General features: G+C 35.5%; 12 protein-coding genes and 2 non-coding genes across 14 annotated transcripts; 9 read left to right on the forward strand and 5 right to left on the reverse strand. All coding sequences in view use genetic code 12, as the record gives it.

Moving 5' to 3' along the window:
• Positions 1-235: 235 nt before the first annotated feature.
• Positions 236-1,825, forward strand: DEHA2E10142g (DEHA2E10142p; the record flags this gene model as incomplete). Its single annotated transcript, XM_002770412.1, has 1 exon — positions 236-1,825. One exon carries the CDS (start codon positions 236-238, stop codon positions 1,823-1,825), a length of 1,590 nt encoding a protein of 529 aa, XP_002770458.1.
• A 156-nt stretch (positions 1,826-1,981) lies between these two features.
• Positions 1,982-4,081, reverse strand: DEHA2E10164g (DEHA2E10164p; the record flags this gene model as incomplete). The annotated part of the gene is made up of 1 exon (XM_002770413.1): positions 1,982-4,081. One exon carries the CDS (start codon positions 4,079-4,081, stop codon positions 1,982-1,984), a length of 2,100 nt encoding a protein of 699 aa, XP_002770459.1.
• Positions 4,082-4,488: 407 nt separating this feature from the next.
• On the reverse strand, positions 4,489-6,579 carry DEHA2E10186g (DEHA2E10186p; the record flags this gene model as incomplete). The annotated part of the gene is made up of 1 exon (XM_459748.1): positions 4,489-6,579. The coding sequence occupies one exon, from the start codon at positions 6,577-6,579 to the stop codon at positions 4,489-4,491; it is 2,091 nt and encodes a 696-aa protein (XP_459748.2).
• A 132-nt stretch (positions 6,580-6,711) lies between these two features.
• Positions 6,712-7,242, forward strand: DEHA2E10208g (DEHA2E10208p; the record flags this gene model as incomplete). The annotated part of the gene is made up of 1 exon (XM_459749.1): positions 6,712-7,242. The coding sequence occupies one exon, from the start codon at positions 6,712-6,714 to the stop codon at positions 7,240-7,242; it is 531 nt and encodes a 176-aa protein (XP_459749.1).
• A 137-nt stretch (positions 7,243-7,379) lies between these two features.
• Positions 7,380-7,451, reverse strand: DEHA2E10230r. The gene has a single exon. It is a non-coding gene; the product is annotated as a tRNA-His (tRNA).
• Positions 7,452-8,041: 590 nt separating this feature from the next.
• On the reverse strand, positions 8,042-8,266 carry DEHA2E10252g (DEHA2E10252p; the record flags this gene model as incomplete). Its single annotated transcript, XM_459750.1, has 1 exon — positions 8,042-8,266. The coding sequence occupies one exon, from the start codon at positions 8,264-8,266 to the stop codon at positions 8,042-8,044; it is 225 nt and encodes a 74-aa protein (XP_459750.2).
• A 419-nt stretch (positions 8,267-8,685) lies between these two features.
• Positions 8,686-9,708, forward strand: DEHA2E10274g (DEHA2E10274p; the record flags this gene model as incomplete). The annotated part of the gene is made up of 1 exon (XM_459751.1): positions 8,686-9,708. One exon carries the CDS (start codon positions 8,686-8,688, stop codon positions 9,706-9,708), a length of 1,023 nt encoding a protein of 340 aa, XP_459751.2.
• A 796-nt stretch (positions 9,709-10,504) lies between these two features.
• On the forward strand, positions 10,505-13,105 carry DEHA2E10296g (DEHA2E10296p; the record flags this gene model as incomplete). Its single annotated transcript, XM_459752.1, has 1 exon — positions 10,505-13,105. The coding sequence occupies one exon, from the start codon at positions 10,505-10,507 to the stop codon at positions 13,103-13,105; it is 2,601 nt and encodes an 866-aa protein (XP_459752.2).
• Positions 13,106-13,262: 157 nt separating this feature from the next.
• On the forward strand, positions 13,263-14,651 carry DEHA2E10318g (DEHA2E10318p; the record flags this gene model as incomplete). Its single annotated transcript, XM_459753.1, has 1 exon — positions 13,263-14,651. The coding sequence occupies one exon, from the start codon at positions 13,263-13,265 to the stop codon at positions 14,649-14,651; it is 1,389 nt and encodes a 462-aa protein (XP_459753.2).
• Positions 14,652-14,762: 111 nt separating this feature from the next.
• DEHA2E10340r lies at positions 14,763-14,835 on the forward strand. Its single transcript has one exon. It is a non-coding gene; the product is annotated as a tRNA-Ala (tRNA).
• Positions 14,836-14,929: 94 nt separating this feature from the next.
• On the forward strand, positions 14,930-15,868 carry DEHA2E10362g (DEHA2E10362p; the record flags this gene model as incomplete). The annotated part of the gene is made up of 1 exon (XM_002770414.1): positions 14,930-15,868. One exon carries the CDS (start codon positions 14,930-14,932, stop codon positions 15,866-15,868), a length of 939 nt encoding a protein of 312 aa, XP_002770460.1.
• A 73-nt stretch (positions 15,869-15,941) lies between these two features.
• On the reverse strand, positions 15,942-19,568 carry DEHA2E10384g (DEHA2E10384p; the record flags this gene model as incomplete). Its single annotated transcript, XM_002770415.1, has 1 exon — positions 15,942-19,568. One exon carries the CDS (start codon positions 19,566-19,568, stop codon positions 15,942-15,944), a length of 3,627 nt encoding a protein of 1,208 aa, XP_002770461.1.
• A 607-nt stretch (positions 19,569-20,175) lies between these two features.
• DEHA2E10406g (DEHA2E10406p) lies at positions 20,176-21,297 on the forward strand (the record flags this gene model as incomplete). The annotated part of the gene is made up of 1 exon (XM_459758.1): positions 20,176-21,297. The coding sequence occupies one exon, from the start codon at positions 20,176-20,178 to the stop codon at positions 21,295-21,297; it is 1,122 nt and encodes a 373-aa protein (XP_459758.2).
• A 134-nt stretch (positions 21,298-21,431) lies between these two features.
• On the forward strand, positions 21,432-22,435 carry DEHA2E10428g (DEHA2E10428p; the record flags this gene model as incomplete). The annotated part of the gene is made up of 2 exons (XM_459760.2): positions 21,432-21,544; positions 21,598-22,435. The coding sequence occupies 2 exons, from the start codon at positions 21,432-21,434 to the stop codon at positions 22,433-22,435; spliced, it is 951 nt and encodes a 316-aa protein (XP_459760.2).
• Positions 22,436-22,472: the final 37 nt, after the last annotated feature.

Genomic DNA, 22,472 nt, shown 5'->3' on the forward strand with positions numbered 1-22,472 from the left:
CTGTACAATATATAACAACATACGTATATAGAAGGTGTAATATAGCTGTAAAATGGTACTAGTTATATACGTGGTTTGTACACTACTGTATTGACAAAAATCAAAAGTCGTGTACTTTTACCATATGAAAAATTTCAATTTAGTTAGTCAATGATTGTAATAAACGCTTGAAAAAATTGATATACAGTATATAAATAGGTTTCTGCCGTAGTTTTACTAGTTGAAAGTTATAGATATGTCATACGACGATATTGAAAATGCTACACCAGATATTGTGATTGGTGGCTCTGCTGAAGATCATGAACTTGACGTTCATTACGAACATGATGTTGAAAGTGATAATGAACATGTCGAAGAGCCGCAAGAAGCAAGCAAAGAAAAGAAATCAGTGGCGTTTGCTGGATTAGATGACGAGTTTGATGAAGAAACAGCCAGAAGAGAATTCGAAGAAGGAGGAGGATTACCAGAGCAACCAGCCAACCCAGACTTTTCAGAATTGACACCTTTGTCGGCCGAGATTATCAATAGACAAGCCACCATTAACATTGGTACTATTGGTCATGTTGCGCACGGTAAGTCTACAGTTGTGAGGGCCATTTCAGGGGTCCAAACTGTTCGTTTCAAGGATGAATTGGAAAGAAATATTACTATTAAGTTAGGGTATGCTAATGCTAAGATTTACAAGTGTGACAATGAAGAATGTCCCGAACCAGATTGTTATAGATCATTCAAATCTGATAAAGAAATAAGACCAAAGTGTCAAAGAGAAGGTTGTGAAGGTCGTTACAAATTGGTCAGACATGTGTCGTTCGTCGATTGTCCAGGTCACGATATTTTGATGAGTACTATGTTGTCGGGTGCAGCTGTTATGGATGCTGCCTTGTTATTAGTTGCAGGTAATGAAAGTTGTCCACAACCACAAACATCTGAGCATTTAGCTGCCATTGAAATTATGAAATTGAAGCATGTGATCATCTTACAAAATAAGGTTGATTTAATGAGAGAAGAATCTGCTTTAGAGCATCAAAAGTCCATTTTGAGTTTCATCAGAGGTACTATTGCTGATGGTGCTCCAATTGTTCCAATTTCTGCTCAATTAAAATATAATATTGATGCTGTCAATCAATTTATTGTTAATTCTATTCCAATTCCGCCAAGAGACTTCATGGCTACTCCAAGATTGATCGTTATTAGATCATTCGATGTTAATAAACCAGGTGCTGAAATTGATGACTTGAAGGGTGGTGTTGCTGGTGGTTCTATCTTGAACGGTGTTTTTAAGATCGGTGATGAAATCGAAATCAGACCGGGTATCGTTACTAAGGACGATAACGGTAAAATTCAATGTAAGCCAATTTTCTCCAATATTGTATCGTTATTTGCTGAACATAATGATTTGAAATTTGCTGTTCCTGGTGGTTTAATTGGGGTTGGTACTAAGGTTGATCCTACTTTATGTAGAGCTGACAGATTGGTCGGTCAAGTTGTTGGTGCTAAAGGTAATTTACCATCTATTTACACTGATATTGAAATTAATTACTTCTTATTAAGAAGATTATTAGGTGTTAAGACTGACGGTCAAAAACAAGGTGCGAAGGTTCGTAAGTTAGAAGTTGGTGAAGTTTTGATGGTTAATATTGGTTCTACCGCAACCGGTGCTAGAGTCATCGCTGTCAGAGCTGATATGGCTCGTTTACAATTAACCTCTCCAGCTTGTACTGAAGTTGATGAAAAGATTGCTTTATCTAGACGTATTGAAAAGCATTGGCGTTTAATTGGTTGGGCTACTATTAAGAAAGGTACCACTTTGGAACCTGTTGCATAAATCTGTTTATGATTGACCTTTGTATTGTATTTATAGCTATATATATCTTTTATTCGTTCTATACTTTTTCCGTACTCTTTTAAATAGTCAATGCTGTATGAGTTAATATAGTTGAATTTCGTTAAAATTAAATCTAGTAATGATTATGCTATGTAATTATTTTCTAAGTTCTATGTAAGAAGTTGCATGTTGATAGATGTCACTATCCAAGAATTTAGGAAATGAATCCACTTCCATTAACCTGTAAATGTGATTAGCTGTGGCATCAAAGATTGCTGACACTTGAACCAAAATATTCAAAGTATTTCTGATATTTTGTTCCATAGGCGATTTAAACTGGAAGTCAAACTCCTGGTACACAATATCTTGCCTCTTGATATTCGAATCCCCTATGATTCTAGTTTCTCTGCTACTTGCATTCAGCTTTGTGGATGAAACAGGTGATGTAGGTGTAATCTCTAATTCAATATCACCTGAAATACCTTGAGGTGCAGAACGATTGTCTCCAAGGCTCTCTTGTATCGTAGTTTTTGTATAGTCTTGAGTAGTTGCACTTGAAACCATAGACTTATTCAACATAATTGTTGTTATTTGTTCCTTCAAGTTATAATTAATGTTTAACAAGAAAGGAGAGTCTGAACTTAAGTAAGTAAAATAAATGTGATATGCCATACCTAAGCAGGTATTGGCTAATTGAACAATTTGACAATCAATAGATTTCGTAGTGTGCTTCATGCAGTTTCTCTTGAAGATTAGAAGTTCGCTTAGAATGGTTATCTTTTTGTGGAATTGCTTTAGTTGCAAATACGCTTCAAGGTTCTCTGAGCAGAACTCTTTTTCTAGATGCTTCTTAAATAAATACCTCATTCCAGGATCTTTCAAGTTTTCCTGTAATGTCGTTATAGGTACCTTCGAATTTCTTTGAGACTTAAGATCCCTAGACATACAGTTATCAATAAATGATTCTATACTTTGACTTGATAATTCTTTATAAGTATGTCTATCTGCCGAGGCTTCTTCAATATTGTTAACCAATTCATTCTCTTTTATATCCATCCAATGCACAATATTCAATCCTTGTTCACCCAATACGTAAAACGAGGATCTATCAGGTTGAAACCGTTTATAATTAGCATTAGATGGAGACAGAGTTATCGGTACTAGTAATTTTACCTTTAATAATAGATCAGCAATCTCAGTGGCATGATGAATGCTTATAACATCAGTACAATCACAAAGCCATTGGCATATTGCTTTACCAGAAATACATAGATTGATGTTCATATCTTCCCCAGTAGAGGATCTGAATATCTTGTTTTGATGAAACCTTACGCCTGTGTTAGATACATAGTATTGCACATGGGAATCTGATTCAGGATTAGTAAAGTACCTATGGTGTATTGGACTAACAATATAACTTTTTTTGTCCTTTTCATCAACGGTAATACTACTTCCATTACTTTGGCTATCCCAGAAATTGACTCCCTCGCAACCAGGATAAAGATTTTGCAAGTTCACTGTCGCCTTGTCAATCCCTAACATGCTAAAGTCAAATCCATCACTAAAGCATTCGTTGAAGTCTAGTTTCGAATCAATCGAAGGTAAAGTGTCAGCCTTTTTGTCGGGAGACCAAACGTTGGGGGAACTGCTCATTAACTTCACAAATATCAACTGAAGAAAATAGTCCGAGTACAATATTTTATCAGATATAGGATCTCTATCAAACTTAAACAAGTCCATTGAGTTTAAATTGGATAATAAGATTGGAGGAATACCCTCTCTCTTGCCACCTATCTTCTTATAGAAGTCCTGAAGTATAGCTACGCCTTTTGGAGTGGGCTGCAAGAGTACAGCATTCTTTGGCTTTGATCTTGTTCTATCAGCTGGCGAATGTAACAACTTCGCATTGAAGAATTTCGTTAATAACGCAGATCCTAACTCAGGCTTAATGCTATACGATATTGTAGTCGTTGTCTTGGATAACTCAATTTTTACTTCCAAGTGTGTCATTTTTTCTAAAGCATCTTCAATATGAAATGAATACGGATAAGTCTTAGCTAATGGGTTAAACCTTATTCTAGTTCCTAGGGTGTCTTTTAATTCTAAGCAAATGAGCATCATACCGTAAATATCCTTCAATTCATTCTCATAGATTTTTCCTGACGGAGTTTTATTGAAATTTTTTAACACTGTTTCATGTAATGTCTTCGAAGCATCCCCGGAATTATTGATGTTAAGGATATTCTTAATTTTCATTTTGTTTCAATAATACTTTTATATACATTTACTAAGTATAACAAAGATGCTAACTTTTATTCCAAAAATCATCTGGTATCAACTATTTATATATAGCAAATATTAAACTTCATAATCACACTTGTTTTACCATAAATTAAAAATAAGAAATTAATTAACCTTTCTGTAATTATCACACGAATGAAACAGGCCTATTCTGGATATATACGTGTCATGAATTGTAGAATGTGTATTGAATTTAAATTATTATAGACCGCAAATGTGTTGCGTTTTTCCATTTTTTATTAGTGCGTCAATTTAATAAGAAATTAAAATAAATCTGAAACATCTAACAATAAAGGGGCAAATAAGTTTAATTAATAATAATATTATCTAGCTATGAAACATACGGATTATCACTTACAAGGTTACAATTTAGTTAAGGACCTATAAACATTCAGATCATCAATGAGATGATGTAATTCATCCAACGTAATGTCTAACTGAACCATTTTGTTATCCTCTATTATAATATTCCTGTTTGAGGTTGTAGTCGATACTACTTGACCATCAGCATTTGTTGTAGCAGCTCCATAGTCCAATAATAGGCCTAATTTGTATAAAGATTCCCAGCAATTCTTCAATATCTTTGGTGACCAAATTTTTTGATTAATAGTAATGTTGGATAAAATATTATTATCGATTAGAGACGATGAATTCACTGTAGCTGAATTTATATTGAAATTCTTTATCATATCTTCATACTCTTTGTAAGCTAAATTAAAATTTACGACCTGCAAGTCAAACTTTTCAATCCATCTTGTGGCAGCAATAATTAATAATAACTCTAAAACTGATAGAGACTTAACGATTGATTGTATATTATTGATCGATTGGTTTATCGAGTATTGCTTGAAGTCACCATCTACGGGAAATGGTTGCAGGGTGGATATTTTGGATACTGGAAGGATGCAATTGTTGTTGAAGTCCTTGAAATTTTTGATAGTAAAATAATTTTGAAATATTAGTTTCCTTAAGTATGATGACTTACTTGAATACATAGATTCCACGTATTGGTTCCACAGGAAACCATAATTCTGGTCTCCTAGCGTTTCAATAAACTCATTACTCAACACCAACCCAAGTTTTGCATTAGCCCAAAATTCCTCCATCGTGTTAGATTTGTTTATGGAAATAATTCTTTGGCTGAATCTACTTCTAACTCTCTTTTCGAGCAATTCTCTAGCAGTTATTTTGGTAGAAACTCCTACAACACATATTGGAGTGGAAGAACTTTGTGACAAATCAAACAAATTATATAAGAGGGTCTGCTTACTCCCACTTGTAAAATTTTCAAATTCTTCGATAATGAAAATGATAGAAACCGCTTCTTGTTCATTATGAGTGGCATTATTATTATTATTATTATTATTATTCTTGTCTAATATTGACAAAATATTAGTAAAAGTATCACTTATAGATCTCTGTTCAAAATTGCCAAAGCTTACATCATCACTAGTACGTAGTTGCTTCGCATTATAATCTAACTGCCGGGCCACTTCTCTTAATGCAACAATATCATCACTATGTAAATATGCATTTAGTCTGACCGTAATGAATTGCCCTGGATATTTAGACGACAAATCATCTAACGCGTGTTGAATTATTGCAGTCTTTCCTGAAGATCTTGGCCCAATTATCAACAGTGAATGCCCTTCGTTATCTCTAACAGTGTGTTCAAACATTTTATAAACTTCTTTATACTTGCTGATTAAGTTTGGGGACTCAAGTAAGTTAGGAAAATTGGTGGTTTTATTTACAAGTTGTGATAGCACCTGTTTCCTAAGTAATTTCACATCATTTTCGTTTGCCCTAAATTCCTTATACTCTTGAGGTTGGTCGAAGCCATCTGGTTCTGTATTTATTTCTTGCTGTGATATTTCATCCTCACCTTTCATCGATCGCTGTTCTTTAAGTCTGCTTCGTCTTATCAATGAATCAAATCCTGAATCAGTTAATTTGAAATTTTTTAATTTTTCAGCTCGTAAGCGTTTTTCATTTTTCTGTTTTGCCAGATCTTCCTGAGCGCCTTTGGACACAATACGACTATCATCCTTCAAATTTCGACTTTTACTTTCTTGAATGGTATTCGGTTCATCAACCGACTTATTTTTATGCTCTTTGTTTACATGCGGGTTATGTATCCTAGCCTTTTGGGCATTAATCCAGTCTATATTTATACGTGTCGATTTATTGGCTTGACTATCACTGATCCCATCAATACTTCTTCTTTTTTCATAAGTCTTCACTGGATTATCAATTGCTATCGTATCTTCGTATTCGCTGATGAGATTGGTTTTGTAGTCCGAACTTAGATCGTGGTCTTCGAGCTTTTCAAGCTTCTTTTGAAGCTTAATGCGTTTAATTAAGCGGTCATTTTGTAGTTCCTCCAGAGATAATGGTTTAATAGGAGCAAATTCACCTTCGAAATCCAAATCAATATTGTTATTTGACGTCATAGCAACAGCTGAAGCCCGAATAAATAAAGTGTATCACTGTCACTTTTGATCGGTCGCACCATAAATCTTTTAAAGGACTGGAGATAATATCTCGAATTATAGATCAATCTTATTTAGCACCAAACTAAGATAATGTCTACGAAATTACCAGAATCCGTCACCAAGTTGTTAAACTCGACAAGATATGTTCACTTGGCAACTTGTTTGGATAATATTCCCCATGTATCGTTAATGAACTATACCTACTATCACGGGAATGAGGACTACATTATTATGACCACTCCCAAAGGAACAACAAAGTACGAAAATATGGTGGCAAATCCCAATGTTTCATTATTGTTACACGACTGGATGGCCGCAAAAACTACCTCCGAAGACACTAGTGAAGCTACAGGCAAAAGAAGAAATTCGTTGTATGAATTCTTGACAAACTTGAACAAAACAGAAATCAGCAGGGTTTCAGTCATGATTAATGGGAGGGCTGAAGAACTATCGGTGGATGCCGAAAAGCACAACTTCTTCAAGTCCTTACACTTGAATAACAGCTCAATTGACGAGGTTCAGGCCGAAAACTACATCAAGGATGGCAATACTGCGCTTTTCATCATCAAAATTGACCTATGTAAGGTCACAGACACCGAAAACAATGTCGAGGAATACTAAGCATCCTTATTCATCCTATTCGTGTCCAAAATACTAATAATTAGCTGTAGGCCCCAGTATACGCACATACTTATTGAATATACGAATGATAGGAGACTCAAGTCTTTCTTTCAGGGCATAAAAATGTAAAAAATAAATGCCGGTCCCAGGAATCGAACTTGGGTTTCATCGGCCACAACGATGTGTACTGACCACTATACTAGACCGGCAGATCTTGATGTTTATGCCAACTATTACTAATTACTCTTGCTAAGCATCGCGATTAGCATTGTCGGACGCATCTTTTCATGTCGTCGGGGCGGTCCGATCTGAGATTGGCCTTTTACATTTGTCCGGTAAACGGAGCAGGAGCATTACAGCCCTTTTACAACGACCGAACCAACTACTTGTTCTCATTAGCACATTTAAAACATGCCAAGCATGGCTTAATCATCTGATAGCCTCATAATTCATACCTCCAGACATTAATTAGGCATATCATCTGGGATATCTGCCCAGGCTTAAACTGGTTTTTGGATTTTACTGCAGTTGGTAAATTCTGGATAAATGGTCCGAACTGGCTGAGCCACGCGACGTATTCTTATTCCTTCTCATATTGTTTTACTCGATTCACTCTTTCGTATTCCGATACTTCACAATTGCATGGGATCTTGTTCTCATATCATCATTTTTATGCAGTGCTATCGGATCACTACCGGTGCTGCGCCCTTCCGTATAATTAAGTCACTCGGTCTTTGAAAATTGTTTGGGTAGTTTTACATAAGCAGATGCCCACGCAATACAACAAGGGCAGTGATATTTATTGTACCATACATGAAGAAGAAGTACAACGGTGTTGGTAGTTCGTGTAAACATTCTGAAAGCCAATACTCTCGGCATTCCAAATCATATCAAAACTGTCAAAATAAATCCGCAGTAGGCTTTTGTTCTGCGCCTTTTTCCAAACACCGCACTTTAAACATGTTTGGCCTAATCCAATCAATTGTTTCAGTAAACAACTACCCGAGCTAGGAGCATATAGCATATACGCCAATATTATAGAAAGTAAAAATGACCGTTTTATCCTAGCCAAAATATATAGTACGGCAGGTTATATATCGGGAGTATTTTATATGAATTATGTACACAATAGTCTCATAAAAGGCCATTTATGGATTGCCGGCTATAGAGAGGTACGTCATGTCATCTTAGAATATTATTACTAGAGGTGCGTTACTCCTCTTCGTATATGGTTGGTTCGTTTGATTTGTTTTCTAGACAATGCGTTTCTCAGAGTAAAGTTATGTATGCAGCAGTGGCTGTGACAATTCGAGATGTCGAAATTTAAAATTTTTGACATATATATATTTTTAATATCCTGATTTATTAGCTTGAGTATTAACATTAAGGCATATGAACTAGAACAGAACGAAGTATATCATCAATTCAAAATACATACCATAAATGAACAGTCGGGTTATGATGAATTATTATCCTGAAATGTATCCATCAAGCACGAATTATCCCCAGACACCTTCAAATGTGGGTCAGTATTACGAGCAAAGCAAGCTTCCATCGATATACGTTCCATACCAGAACCAACCATCGATGATGGCAAATAGTGGTGATTATTACTATTCGAACCAACAAGTGATGGGGCAGCAAATGCAACAACAATCTGTACTGCAACAATACTCCCACCCCCAGATACAGACTCACAACCCGGTTAGTTCACATCTGATACAACAGATGCAACAGACGCAACGAATAGTATCGCCCATGTACTACCAACCATCAGTGGTATCGTCGCAAAATATGCTTCATCCATACCAATATGGTCATGCTCCAATGATCAATACATCGCAGTCACCACAAGCGAAGGGATATCCTGTAAGTCCACTTTCGAATAATAATAGTGAGATGATTCCAATGAATTCGCCGCCAAGACTAGCTTCGAAATTGGAGGACAAGCAGCCTTTACCTATTGACTACTCATCATTAGTCAGCTACACCATTTCGCCATCATTGAAAAGAAGAAGAAAATCCAAACAGAAGATTGTTGACACAACTCAATCTTTCCCATGTAGTCAATGCTCCAAGGTATTCCAGAAGCCATACAATTTAAAATCACATATGAAGACTCACTCGGACGAAAAACCTTTTAAGTGCTCGGTATGCGATAAGACGTTTGCCCGCTCGCACGATAAGAAGCGTCATGAATCATTGCATGTTGGAGAAAAGAATTTCAAGTGCGAAGGTTTTCTCAAGGATGGAACCACGAAATGGGGTTGTGGGAAGAAATTTGCACGTTCGGATGCATTATCAAGACATTTTAGGACTGAAACTGGTTGGCTTTGCATTAAGCCTCTAATGGACGAAGCCAATGAATCGGAAAATAATCCAGACCATTCCATTCAAGAGCAACACCAAGATGATACCTTCATGGATAATGCAACCTTTATTAAGAGGTTTATCCAGCCCAAATAACTTTGCATGGGCTTATTAAGGTGCATTTCACTTCTTGATCATATGGTTTTTTTTGTTTTAGGGTATGGGTTTGGTTTTCTTTTGCATATTATAGAGGCGTTTTTATTGAATGTATTGCATTATTTTACATAACTTCCAACGTCGGTGTCTACTGTAGTGCGCTAGACTTTATGAGACCGACTCTTTATATTTAAATGACGCATTTTATCAATTTTAAAGGACTATCCGCAACCGGTCCCAAGTTCTGTTGTATTTTGTTAGTCAAATCAAATTCTCTTGTAATAACGATAACACGGAGTTAAATATCCATACTTCTCTCGATAGTGAGTAAGGAATAACCAACTCCAGTTGGTCTAGAAACCATACAAATCAAATTTACACAGAAATCGTATACACCATTACCAAGCACTACAATAGGTCTAGAAACCTTCTATACCATCTATTGAAAACTTTCCAACAAATGACACCTCTCTATAATAGCTTTGAAAGAATTGTTTAGCCTAGGATGTCTCTAATCGCTTCTACAATTTATATACATACGCATAGACTACCTTTAAATAGGTTATATTGTTTACAAATATGAGTATGTAAGAAGGATCACGGAAGACAATACGGCAATATAAATAATATGTCATATAGTGATTGGTTAGACTTGTTGGGTTAATCTTCCAAGAATTTAGCAAGGAACTTGTGATGATGCGTGGAACAAAATTGTGGGGATGCTCGGAGATAGATTCGCTCGTATATAAATTAATGATTTCTCCAGTTAATAATCAATTATTCCTCAGCAAGCAAGATGACATACACATATGAATATGAAGAGGGTCTTCCTCGATTACCAGTTCCTCTGTTAACGAACACGTCAACCCAATTATTGAATACATTGAAACCATTATTGAGCGTAGATGAATATAACGAATTACTCCAGGAATCGAGTGAGTTTCTCAGTCATGAAGTTATTAATTTGATTCAACGTCATTTGGTGGCAGCTTCTTTAAATCCTAATAACACATGCTACTTAAATTGTGTGAATAATGGAACCAGCCCGGGGATTTATGGCGAAATAAGAGGAGATATTCTTCCTCGAAACCCGTACTTAATTTTAGAAGAAGATCCGTATGCGAAGACTGTTAATCCACCTAACCAAAGTCAAAGAGCAGCCAATTTGGTTAATTCGTCTTTGAAATTTGTAACAAGTCTTCGTAATGATACATTACAACCAGATAGGACACCTAAAAATGGTAATCCCTTATCGATGAACTGTTATAATATATTATTTGGCACAACAAGAGTGCCCCTCACAGAAGACGAAAATTCGTACCAAAGTGCAACTATACAAAAGTTTAATGATATCAATGATTCGAGACACATTGTTATCATTTGTAACAACCAGTATTATTGCTTGGAAGTGTTGACAGAGTATAGCGAAGAGGAATACAAGGAATCTAAGACCAAGCATAAAATTTGGTTCAGTGATTATGAATTATCAATAATTTTTCAAGGGATAATCAACAATTCTAATACTATTGATAGAGTTGAGTCTATAAACAATTCTATTGGATCTTTGACTACGCAATCATTTTCAATTTGGAAAATAAGCAGAAGTGAATTGAATAAGTCTAACAAAAAAAACTTAGAATTGATTGATAATGCCTTATTCATAGTTGTATTGGATCCTAATTTGCCAGATTCCGATCAAGAAAAGACATCGGTGATAGCACATGGAACCTCTGAGTTGTTGAAAGGAACTAATATGCAAGTCGGTTCATGTACGTCTAGGTGGTATGATAAGTTACAGTTAGTCGTTACTAAGAATTCAGTTGCAGGTGTAGTCTGGGAATCATCATCAACAGATGGCACAGCGATTTTAAGATTCATTAGTGACATCTATGCTGATTCTATTTTGAAATTAGCCAAAAACATCAATGGAGCTGAGTATACATTGTTTGATGATAATGTTGGGTTTGTATCAGCAGATGGATCGATCAAGAAGCCAGAGTCTGAAAGATTGATAATTACCAGAACCCCAGAACTTTTGAATTTGATAAGGCTATCAGAAACAAGATTAGCCGACTTAATACACCAACATGAATACAAGACCTTGACTCTTAAATTGAACACCTATTTGGTCAATAAATTCGAACTCAGTATAGACTCAGTTTTGCAAGTTGCATTTCAGATTGCAAATTATACTTTATATGGGAGTATGGCAAATACGTTAGAACCCATTACCACTAGAAAGTTCAGAGACTCGAGGACTGAATTAATTCCAGTTCAAAACGATCATATTTCTAGGTTGGTTAAATTATTTATTACAAACTCAAATTCTTCATTGAAATGGGACTTGTTCAGAGAATGTTGTAGCGTTCATACTAAGCAATATCGTAATGCTATGAATGGTAAAGGTTTTGAGAGACATTTTAATGCAATCATCTCTGTTTTAGGGAGACCTCATGCAGTCGAGACTTTGAACAAATTGAATGCTGATGTGCCTGATTTGGAACCGATTCCAGATATAAAGAAAATAAAAAACCTACATATTCCATTACTCTCAAATCCCACGATTGAAAAGCTTTCCTCTCCTGAATTATTGATTTCTAATTGTGGTAATCCAGCATTACACATGTTTGGTATTCCACCTGCAGCGGACCAAGGTTTTGGGATTGGTTACGTTATCCATGGTGATAAAATCATCATTACTGTTAGTTCAAAGTTCAGACAAACAGAGAGGTTTTTGCGTACTTTTAAAGGAGTCATGAAGGAATTCTTATCGATTATTAAGCAAAAATCGAATTTCTTGATTAATATAAATGATTCAGAATCTAGAAAACTGGAGTTACAAAGACTTAGAATTGAGCATGAGCTTAAGAATATTAACAAATCCCTCCCTCTGACAAAACATCCTATCGAATTGACTGTTGAAAAAACACGCATTCCAATAGAAAATGTTAGCATTGAAGGAAATGGGGATAGTGTGCAATCCCGCTCTAGTAGATCTAACTCTTTATCGGACGATTATAAAGAAGATTACGATATTTTAGGGGGATATGGGTACTTCAATTTTGGTGACTTAGATATGAGATCGGATGAATTATCAAGAGAAGAGTCGTTCTTAAACAGTACTCCACCTAGCTTATCGAGCTTGAATTCGAAACAACATTCTTCGACAAATCTTCATAAAGCAGCAATGACTAATAACAATAGTCCTAGTGATATCAAGCAAAAGTTTAATTTGTCTGCTGAGATCAGAGACAGATTGCTGTTACAAGATGATTATTCGTCGACATCCTCTGTTGCAGGAAGCATGGAGGATGCATCATCAGAAGGTTCAAATGAAAATTCTAGTAAGCCAAAGAAATTAATAGGCAGAGAGTTGGATATTTCAGATGTTCATTAGTTATTTTATATCTATTATATATTCTTATAATAACATTTTATTTATATGGTTCCGTATTGGTTGCAAACTTTGCGTGTGTAACTCAATATCATTAACCAAATTTCTAAATAAATTTATAAGCAAAATGTAATTTACTTCTTTAGATTAGAAAGGCATTATGAAGATTCCGGTATCAGGTATAAGTGCTTTGAATAGGAGCTTATTGCAAATTAAAGGTCCAGATGCAACAAAGTTTTTGAATGGCTTGTCTACATCGAGATTTCTTCCAAATATAGTCAAGAAGAAGCAACATACTATAGATGAAGCTGAAAATAGACATGCTAAATTGTCAGAAATTATAAATATAAACGATAATTGGGGGTTGATGCATGAAGATATATATGATCCCGATAATAATATATTCGTAAGAAGAGACGGATTGAATTCTATGTTCTTGTCATCGAAGGGAAGAGTTGTTACTGATTGTTTCCTCTACTCACAACCATTTCACAACTTAAATGGGACCTTTGAGGGTCAGATAAGTGAACCAACTTATTTGATTGAGATTGATTCGTCATTTACGTCTCAGTTACAGATGTTATTAAAGTTGCATAAACTCAGTGCAAAAGTAAGCATTGAAACAATTAAATCCATGCATTCATATTACTATTACAATGACACTGCAGAATTTGACGAATATTTGGATTTCATTCAGCAAGAATTCTTTCGGTCAAGGGATCCCGTGGATGCATTAAACAATGCTAATTCATTTATTAAAAGTGAAGTTTTGTTCAATCCAAAGTTGGCAGGCAATATATTAGGATTTTCCATAGATAATAGAATTCCGAACTTTGGGATTAAAGTGTTAATGGATAAGGAAATAGGTGATGATGACAACAAAATTCCTGTTGATGACTTATTTTCATCATCTTTCAAAGACAATTTTGTTGTACCAGAAATACTCAAACCTGAAAGCATAACTAGGAGACGTTTTATGAACGGTTTATTCGAAACACAAGATAGCCCAAAGGAAAGCTCATTGTTACCTTTTGAAATGAACCTTGATCTTACTAATGGGTTATCATTAGAAAAAGGATGTTATGTGGGCCAGGAACTTACAATTAGAACATATAATAACGGTATTATACGTAAGAGAATCGTACCAATCCAATTCTTTGAAATAAATGATGATAATCTCTCCGCACTTGACGAAAGTGAGTATTTAACTTTAGATCCGAATGATCCTGTTATTAGAGAATTACAAGATTTACATTCATCCACTTTATCAAAACTAGAGATAACTCCATTAATTGAAAAGAAGGATCTGCCTCCTCCAGAACCTGAACAGCAATCATCTTCTCCGTTTGCAAATTCGAAGCCAGTACGTAGGAGGACAGCTTCCAGTGGTAAATTACTTTCTATACAAGATAATTTGGGATTTGTCTTAGCTAACTTATCAGATATTGAAAATGTTGACTTATATAAAATTGAATTGCCATGCCTTGAAGGAGGTGTAAAGCATGTTGGAATAAAAGTGTTTAAACCAGAATGGTGGCCAATAGATTAAATCATATGTATACATTTTATAAATATCACCAATATTAATATGCCTTATGCAGAACAATCAGAACCAGAATGTAGATATGATGAATCAAAGAAAAACAGAAAATATAAATTGGGGCGTGTGGCGTAGTTGGTAGCGCGTCTGCCTTGCAAGCAGAAGGTCACTGGTTCGATTCCTGTCTCGTCCAATTTTTTTTCATCTTTCAAACGCGTTTGATTTAGGTCGATGCTCATCAATAGAGTTGACGTTAAAGATAAAGATATGAACAGCAATCAGGATTCATGGCAATAGATCATAAAGTAATAAAAGAGGAAGTCTTTCAGGATCTAATCAAGTTCTTTACAGCTATAGAAACTAATCTAAACTTGCACTATTCAAATCATACAATTGATCCAAGCTTAAACAAAATTCTCGATTCAGCAGCCCGATTGATAGGAAGAAGAATTACAACTGAAGATTTATTATGCATACTTCAAATATATCCAAATGCATATGCTATAAGATATAATAATAAGGACAATGATCACAGCGAATATTTACTCTCTTTGCCTGAAAGTATACCAGTAAATACATTCAATCAATGCATACCTTCAAGAAAGGAACAGTTTTTGAAGAATATAAATACCTGGGTAGCAATGAATAAAAATGCTTCAGAAATTACGTATCCTTCAATAGGACAAATCGTTAGGAAACAAAATAACGCATCGCCATCTAAGATACATAAGCCACAATCAAACACCTCGTCTCCAACAAAGGTTTCGAAATCAGAGTTAATAAATGGCATGAAAAATGATTCATCCAAATTCGTTTTCAGGTCAAAGGATGAACATGCTGAAAAGGAGAAAAATAATGGACTTTCATTGCTTGAAAGAATAAGATTGAAAGAAAAATTAAAGAATGAACAAAAGGTAAAAGATACACCTGAAATGAAATACCATATGTATATTCAGTGCAAATTGGTACCAATTTATGATATTCTTTTTCATATACATCGAAGCCAGGATAAACAACAATACAAAAGTTACCCTCTTTCAAAACTTATTAGTATGATAGAGGATAGCCTTGATTACCCCACCAGTCAAAGCGAAATTAAAGATGCAGTGTACTTATTAGAGAAGAAATTGGGATCAGATAAAATACAAATACTATCAAGGGGAGGTGTCACAGCAATCAAAGTTATAGAATTAGATAGAGATAGCGATTTGAAAGTATTAAAATAAAAGAACAATTTATTGATTACATGCCTATATAGCATTGTAATTGAAATATTAAAAATCTATACATTGGATACAACTAATCTCTTACCGCAATATCAGCAGCATGGTGATTCATGAAAAAATGCTTCAAAGTTAATTCAATAGACCAAGTGACTCCTAAGTCTAACAAAATACATGTTGTTAATTTGACTTTGAATAATGAATCCATTTTAACGAATTTCATTGCCTCATTTAATTCAGGGAAGAATTCGGTTGAGCCAGCAATAGCTAAGGCAGCGACACCTAATAAACCGTAATACATACCCTTATTATCCTTGATACTTTCCCTAAATGGTAACCCTTGGTAATTCACAGCAAATGTAGAAACTTGTTGTGCCAATTGCAACAAAAACATACCAGTATTCAATAAGGATGGAGAAAATTCCTTTTCCAAATCAACTTGAGGTTCTCTTGGTTCTAAAATATAAATTTCCCTAGTAATATAGATCAATGTAACAATATGAACTGCAAATTGACCCAAGATCGATCCCATAATATAAATGTTGAATATACCATTTTGAGGTCTTTCTTTAGAAAGCTTTTCAATTGGCTTACCACGAGAAATTGACAAGAAACAAACAGAAAGCAAAATACCTGAGACAGTTGCTTGACCATCACCAAACTTAATACCAGCTAAATACAAAACTGATAACGAATAGGCTGAAATTAAACAATTTAACGCTAAAATCTTATACATTTGAATAGTAGAAACCAATGCACAACGACCTTGACGAATTATATGAGTCACAGTAGAAACATTTGCCAACTTTGAAGTAAATGGTGCAGCGACTGATGCATCACCTAATTTCAAAGTTGGAACTTCATCACCGGTTTCAGCTTCATTCATTGCACCCAAAACAGTTTCTGCAAATCCATCATTGGTTGCTTTCGATTGTGTACCGACTATACCTGTCTGATTAGCAGCTTCAACAGCCTTTTTCATATCATCCGTAATTTCAATACCTTTCTTTTCCATAGCTTCCAAATATTTTGGATTCAGAGGACCTGGTGGGTATAAATGGGCAATTATTGGTGGAACTGGTGGTGCAGGTTTACCCCAGCTAACAAGCAACTTAACTTGTTTCTCATAAACCTTTTGAGTTGCTTCAACCCTTCTGTTCTCAGCCATCTTTTTCAAACCAGCTTCAGTACCATTCAATAAGGCAACACCAATATGGGCTTGTTTCAAAGCACCAACATCATTAGTACCATCACCACACATCAATGTGCTATATCCAGCTTCTTTGTAAGATGTCAAGATAAATTCTTTTTGTGCAGGTGAAACTCTAGCATAGACCCAAGTATGTTTCAATAATTCCAAAATCTGGTCATGTTCGGATAAGTGACCTAAAGCATAACCAGTGACACAGATATCATATTTCTCAAAGAGCTTAATATCAATTTTATCTACACTGTTGAATGGAATCACAACAGTTTCATTAATATTTCTCCAAACCAAGTTTTCACTTTTTACATTATGATGCTCTTCAGGTTCATCTAAAATCAATACGTCCTTTTCAGTAATTTGAACTTCCTTTGCAACATGACATGCTGTCAATGGATTATCACCAGTAATCATAATACAACGGTGAGATGATTCATTCAACATTTTAATTGTTTCAACAGCATCATCTTTCAAAGGACAATGGAAAACAATAAAACCAGCAAAATGTAATCTTGATTCAACATCTTTTCTATCAATCTTAAGAACCTTGACGCTTTGATCTAAATATTTGTAACCTAAGGCTAAAACACGAGAACCTGATCTTGTAAACGACTTATAAATTTCTTCATAATTTTCTGGTGCATCAATCAACATATGACGGATAGTTTCAGGAGCACCTTTAGCAGAGACCAATAATTGGTTTTGTAAAGTATTAACAGATGAGATCGATGAAGATCTTTTCAAAGCTGAAGAGAATTGGAAACGACGCATGATTTTAATTTTTTCGATTTTACCATTTTCCTTTGTTCTCTCAACTGAGTCCTTAGCGCCAACAGTCCAGTGAGCTGCCTTTAAAGTAGCTTGTTCCATTGGATCACCAACAACATCACCATCATCTAATTTTACAAGAGCGTGAGCAGATCCTAAAACCCAAGAGGCAGCTTCAGGAGCCTCAGAACAAGAATACAAATGATGAATATCATTTGGTTGGAAGCCAGCTAAGCCCTCAAACACTAAATCTTCAGCAGTTAAAGTACCGGTCTTATCGAAACAGCAAACATCGATTCTACCTGCCAAAGGAATTCTGAATGGTTCAGTACAGTAAATGTAATACTTTTGTAAAGCGCCTAAAGAAGCATTGACGGCCATAGTCAATTCCATTGGTAATTCAGGTGGAACAACAGAAGTGATAACAATAATACAGTCCAAAATCAATTTAGATTGAATACGACCCATTTTAGTACCTTCAACCCAAACGTACCATGAAGCTGCAATAGCGAAAATTAACAAGAATAAGATAAAGAAGAATGCTTCCTTATTACCAACAGAAACTCTTTCACTAGAGAAAATCATCATACGCACTAAAGAACCTTGAGATGTTTCAAACCCAGTCTTAGCCACGATAGCTAAGGAACCATTATCTGGAGCTAAAGGAACAATAGGACTTTCGGGCTTAGTAACTTGCAACGCCATTGTACCACCATGTAATAAAGAGTTCTTGTCAAATCCTTCAATATTCAAAACCTCATCAGATGGTCTTAATTTGATAGATTCTTTCAATAATGGAGTAGATTCACCTGATAACATAGCTTCGTTGACAATACAGGAACCATCAACCAAAAGTAAATCACATGGAAGAGCACCATCTTCGCTGGTTCTAGTAATGGAAACCAAGTCACCTGGTAATAATTCAGTTGTTTGCAACTGCTTCCATTTAAGATCTCTGTAGACATAAATGGAATAAGGCTTGATACCCATACTTTGGAATTCAGACATGGTGGTTCTTCTTTGAAAAACTGTAGTCATTTCGAAAGAGACCAACATAAACAAACTGAATAACGAGTAGTACCATTGTTCATCCATGCACCATAATGCAACACAAAAGATTTGGAATACAAAAAATGGGGCAACTGCGTGCTCCTTAAATAACTCTAAGAAAGTTGGAATTGGAATATCAAACTTGTTTTCACCGAAATTTCTTTGCATTTTTTCTAAATCGCCCTTCAAACCCTTCGAATTCTGGAAAACAGTCAACTTTGGAGATTGGTCAAAAACGAATTCAGGTGGTGAAAAGTGGTCCAATTCAGGATGGTACAAGTGACGTCTTTTCTGATGCAAGAAACTGACTTGTTTTTCACCATCATGGAATTGTTCTCTAACTATTTCACAAATTTCACCAACTCCACTGTTTGGAGCAGGAACAATCTTGATATGCGTAGCTTCACTAATGGTCTTCACAGACAGATAATTGAATTTGCCATCGATATCAATATTCCAGTGAGGCATCAACCAGAATAACATATTCAACGAGCAAATAGCGATCAAATACACAAATGTCCACTCGGATCCTCCGATATACTTGTCGTAGTGTTGAGTGTAGACTTGTAAAAATACCGGATATATGATGGCAAAAGGCCAAACATATGGCCTTGATATCAACGGCTTAGGTACCAATAAATCAGCAGCTTGAACAGCCGGATTACTTACCAACTCAGACATGATCTAATAGTCAATTATCAACTCAGAGTATCCCAGCTTAACAAATTTAATTAAAATGTTGAAATCAAAAAAGTAGATTTTTCTGGACGTAATTAAAAACGAGCGCGGACGATTCCAATTTCCTTAACTATACTATGTAATCAATTTTTCACTTGTGTTTTGCAGCTATATGACCACATTTATCGAAGATAATATACACTGGGTACATTTTGTTATCCTAAAGAGATAAGGATATGTATAGTGATATATTCTGGTTTCATTCTATTACGGTTTTTTTCGTCAATACTGTATCTCTCCACCAAAGTGAGACACCATAAACGTGCCGCAAATACCGTAAATAGTACTATATACTGGCACCCCAATAGTAACTTGGCGTGAAATTAGGATGCTGCTAACAATTTCACATTGAGATGTCAGATATCTTATCTGATTTGCAATTCCCTGGATAGTTCCAATAATATATCTTGTATATAGGAAGTCATCAGTCCTTGCGTAATATTAAGTCCGCCATAATTGAACCATACTGTAATATATATATATATATATCATTGATTCCTTGATCAAAGACATACGCTTCTATTAGAAGGGGATAAGGGATATAGGTAAGATGTCTTTTCAACAAATTCCAGTTATTGATCTACAATTGGCGTTCAACTCTGACACTAAGCCAGAATTCTTACAAATTTTAAGACATGCATTGATCGAAGTAGGATTCTTACATCTCATCAACTACGAGACAGAAGGACCGTCAAGAAAAGAGCTAGAGGAAATACGAGAACAAGCAGAAAGGTTTTTTGAACTTCCAGATGAAGTGAAGTTGGGATGCGAGATGATAAACTCACCCCATTTCTTGGGGTATACTAGATTGGCTAACGAAGTCACAGCATTACACACAGACTGGAGAGAACAGATTGATTTGGGTACAGAGCTCCCTTCTCCTGGACCAGAAGAGCCTATATACCGAAATATCGAAGGTCCCAATTTGTGGCCGGATGCAAAATATGCCCCAGATTTTAAGCCAGTTGTGCTCAATTATATAGCAAAGATGACAAGGTTGGGTACCGTATTCAGAAAATTGGTTTGTGAGGCTATAGGATTGGAGGCAGCAAGCTTAGATGGCTTTTTCAAGCCAGGTCAACAATGTAAAATGAAGATCATCGCATATCCCGACAGCGATCAACTATCAAACGAATCATCGAACGCACTCGATGATATGCCATCGACGGGACAGGGATGTGGTCCGCACAGAGATTCGGACCTTTTGACGTATATCTATCAGCCCACATCCCATTCGGAATCGTTACAAGTGCAAAATTTCCAAGGAAAATGGGTTACTGTTGATAACATACCAAACGCATTGGTTGTTAATGCTGGTCAGACTTTGGAAGCTATTACCCAAGGAGTTTGCAAGGCCACTATTCATAGAGTATTGATTCCTAAGGCTGGAACTGGAACAAGAATTTCAATACCTTTTTTTCAAACAATTGACCTTGATTCTCACAAAACTGTGGCGAAAGGTATTCCTAAAGAAGTACTTCACTTGAAGGATGAAAGAGACGAGAAAATCCTGAATTGGGCTGTTGATGTAGGCTTTCAATTCAGTCCTGAAGTAGGAAAATATCCCGTGGGACATGCAGTTTTCAAAAATAGGATAAAATCCCATCAAGATGTTTCTGCAAAGTGGTATCCCAACGTCTTGAAGGACGTCCTTGCCGAGTATAACACCTAGTTACAGTTGTATTATCCGTATACTTCAGTCCTACAGTAGTCAGTTTATAAATTATATACAGTACATATCAAGGCTTTTAAGAAAAAATCGAATCGGACCTTGAACCGTACATACTTTATATCACAACTAAATGAATGAACGCTGCATCTGATACCTCGTCTGGTAGGGAGAACCACTTAAAGAAGGGCTCTAAAGTTTCTCCTTATGAAGCATTAATTGCTGGATCACTTTCAGGTGCTATAGCTAGGTATGTTAATTTGCATCATCAGATTGAACGATAGATACTAACAATTGATATAGAGGAATAATTGCACCATTGGATACAATAAAGATAAGATTACAGCTTCAGATACAGGGATATGATACTTACAAAGGTGCAAGTAAAACTTTTGTTAGTATTTGTAAGAATGAAGGTGTCAAAGCTTTATGGAAGGGAAATGTCCCTGCAGAAATATTGTACATTTTGTATGGTGCTATACAGTTTACTTCTTATTCAGCTTTGAGCAAAGCATTATCGGAGTTTGAAAAGAATAACCGTAATCTTTTTACCATAAGCAACTCTACGCATTCATTAATTGCTGGGTCCGGATCTGGTTTAGCAAGCACATTCTTCACGTACCCGTTTGATCTATTGAGAACAAGATTAGCTGCTAATTCAGAAGCCCATTTTTTGTCTATGCTGTCCACCATAAAACTGATATATGAAATGCATGGTATTGGGGGGTTTTGCAAAGGCTTGACCCCTGGTTTACTTTCTGTAGCATCGTCTACGGGTCTTATGTTCTGGTCGTATGAACTAGCTCGTGAGTTTTCAAATAATTATAAAGATGTTATCCCATTTTTAGAAGGTTTCTGTGGTTTTATAGCTGGTGCCACTGCGAAGGGACTAACCTTTCCACTTGACACCCTAAGAAAGCGGATCCAAATGTTATCGAAAACTCGCGATATAGATCAAAATTCAATCAAGGCGATTCAATTATGTAAAACAATACTTAAGAATGAAGGGATCTTTGGGTTTTACAAGGGGTTCAGTATTAGCATTTTAAAAAGTGCTCCTACTAGTGCAATATCACTCTTCACTTATGAATATTCGCTTAGTGCTATCAAAGAATTCACAAGTAAACATAAAAAATTATAATAATATTAATAGGAATTTATAGATTTATGATCTAACG

Source organism: Debaryomyces hansenii, assembly GCF_000006445.2.
Source record: "Debaryomyces hansenii CBS767 chromosome E complete sequence".
NCBI lineage: Eukaryota > Fungi > Ascomycota > Pichiomycetes > Serinales > Debaryomycetaceae > Debaryomyces > Debaryomyces hansenii.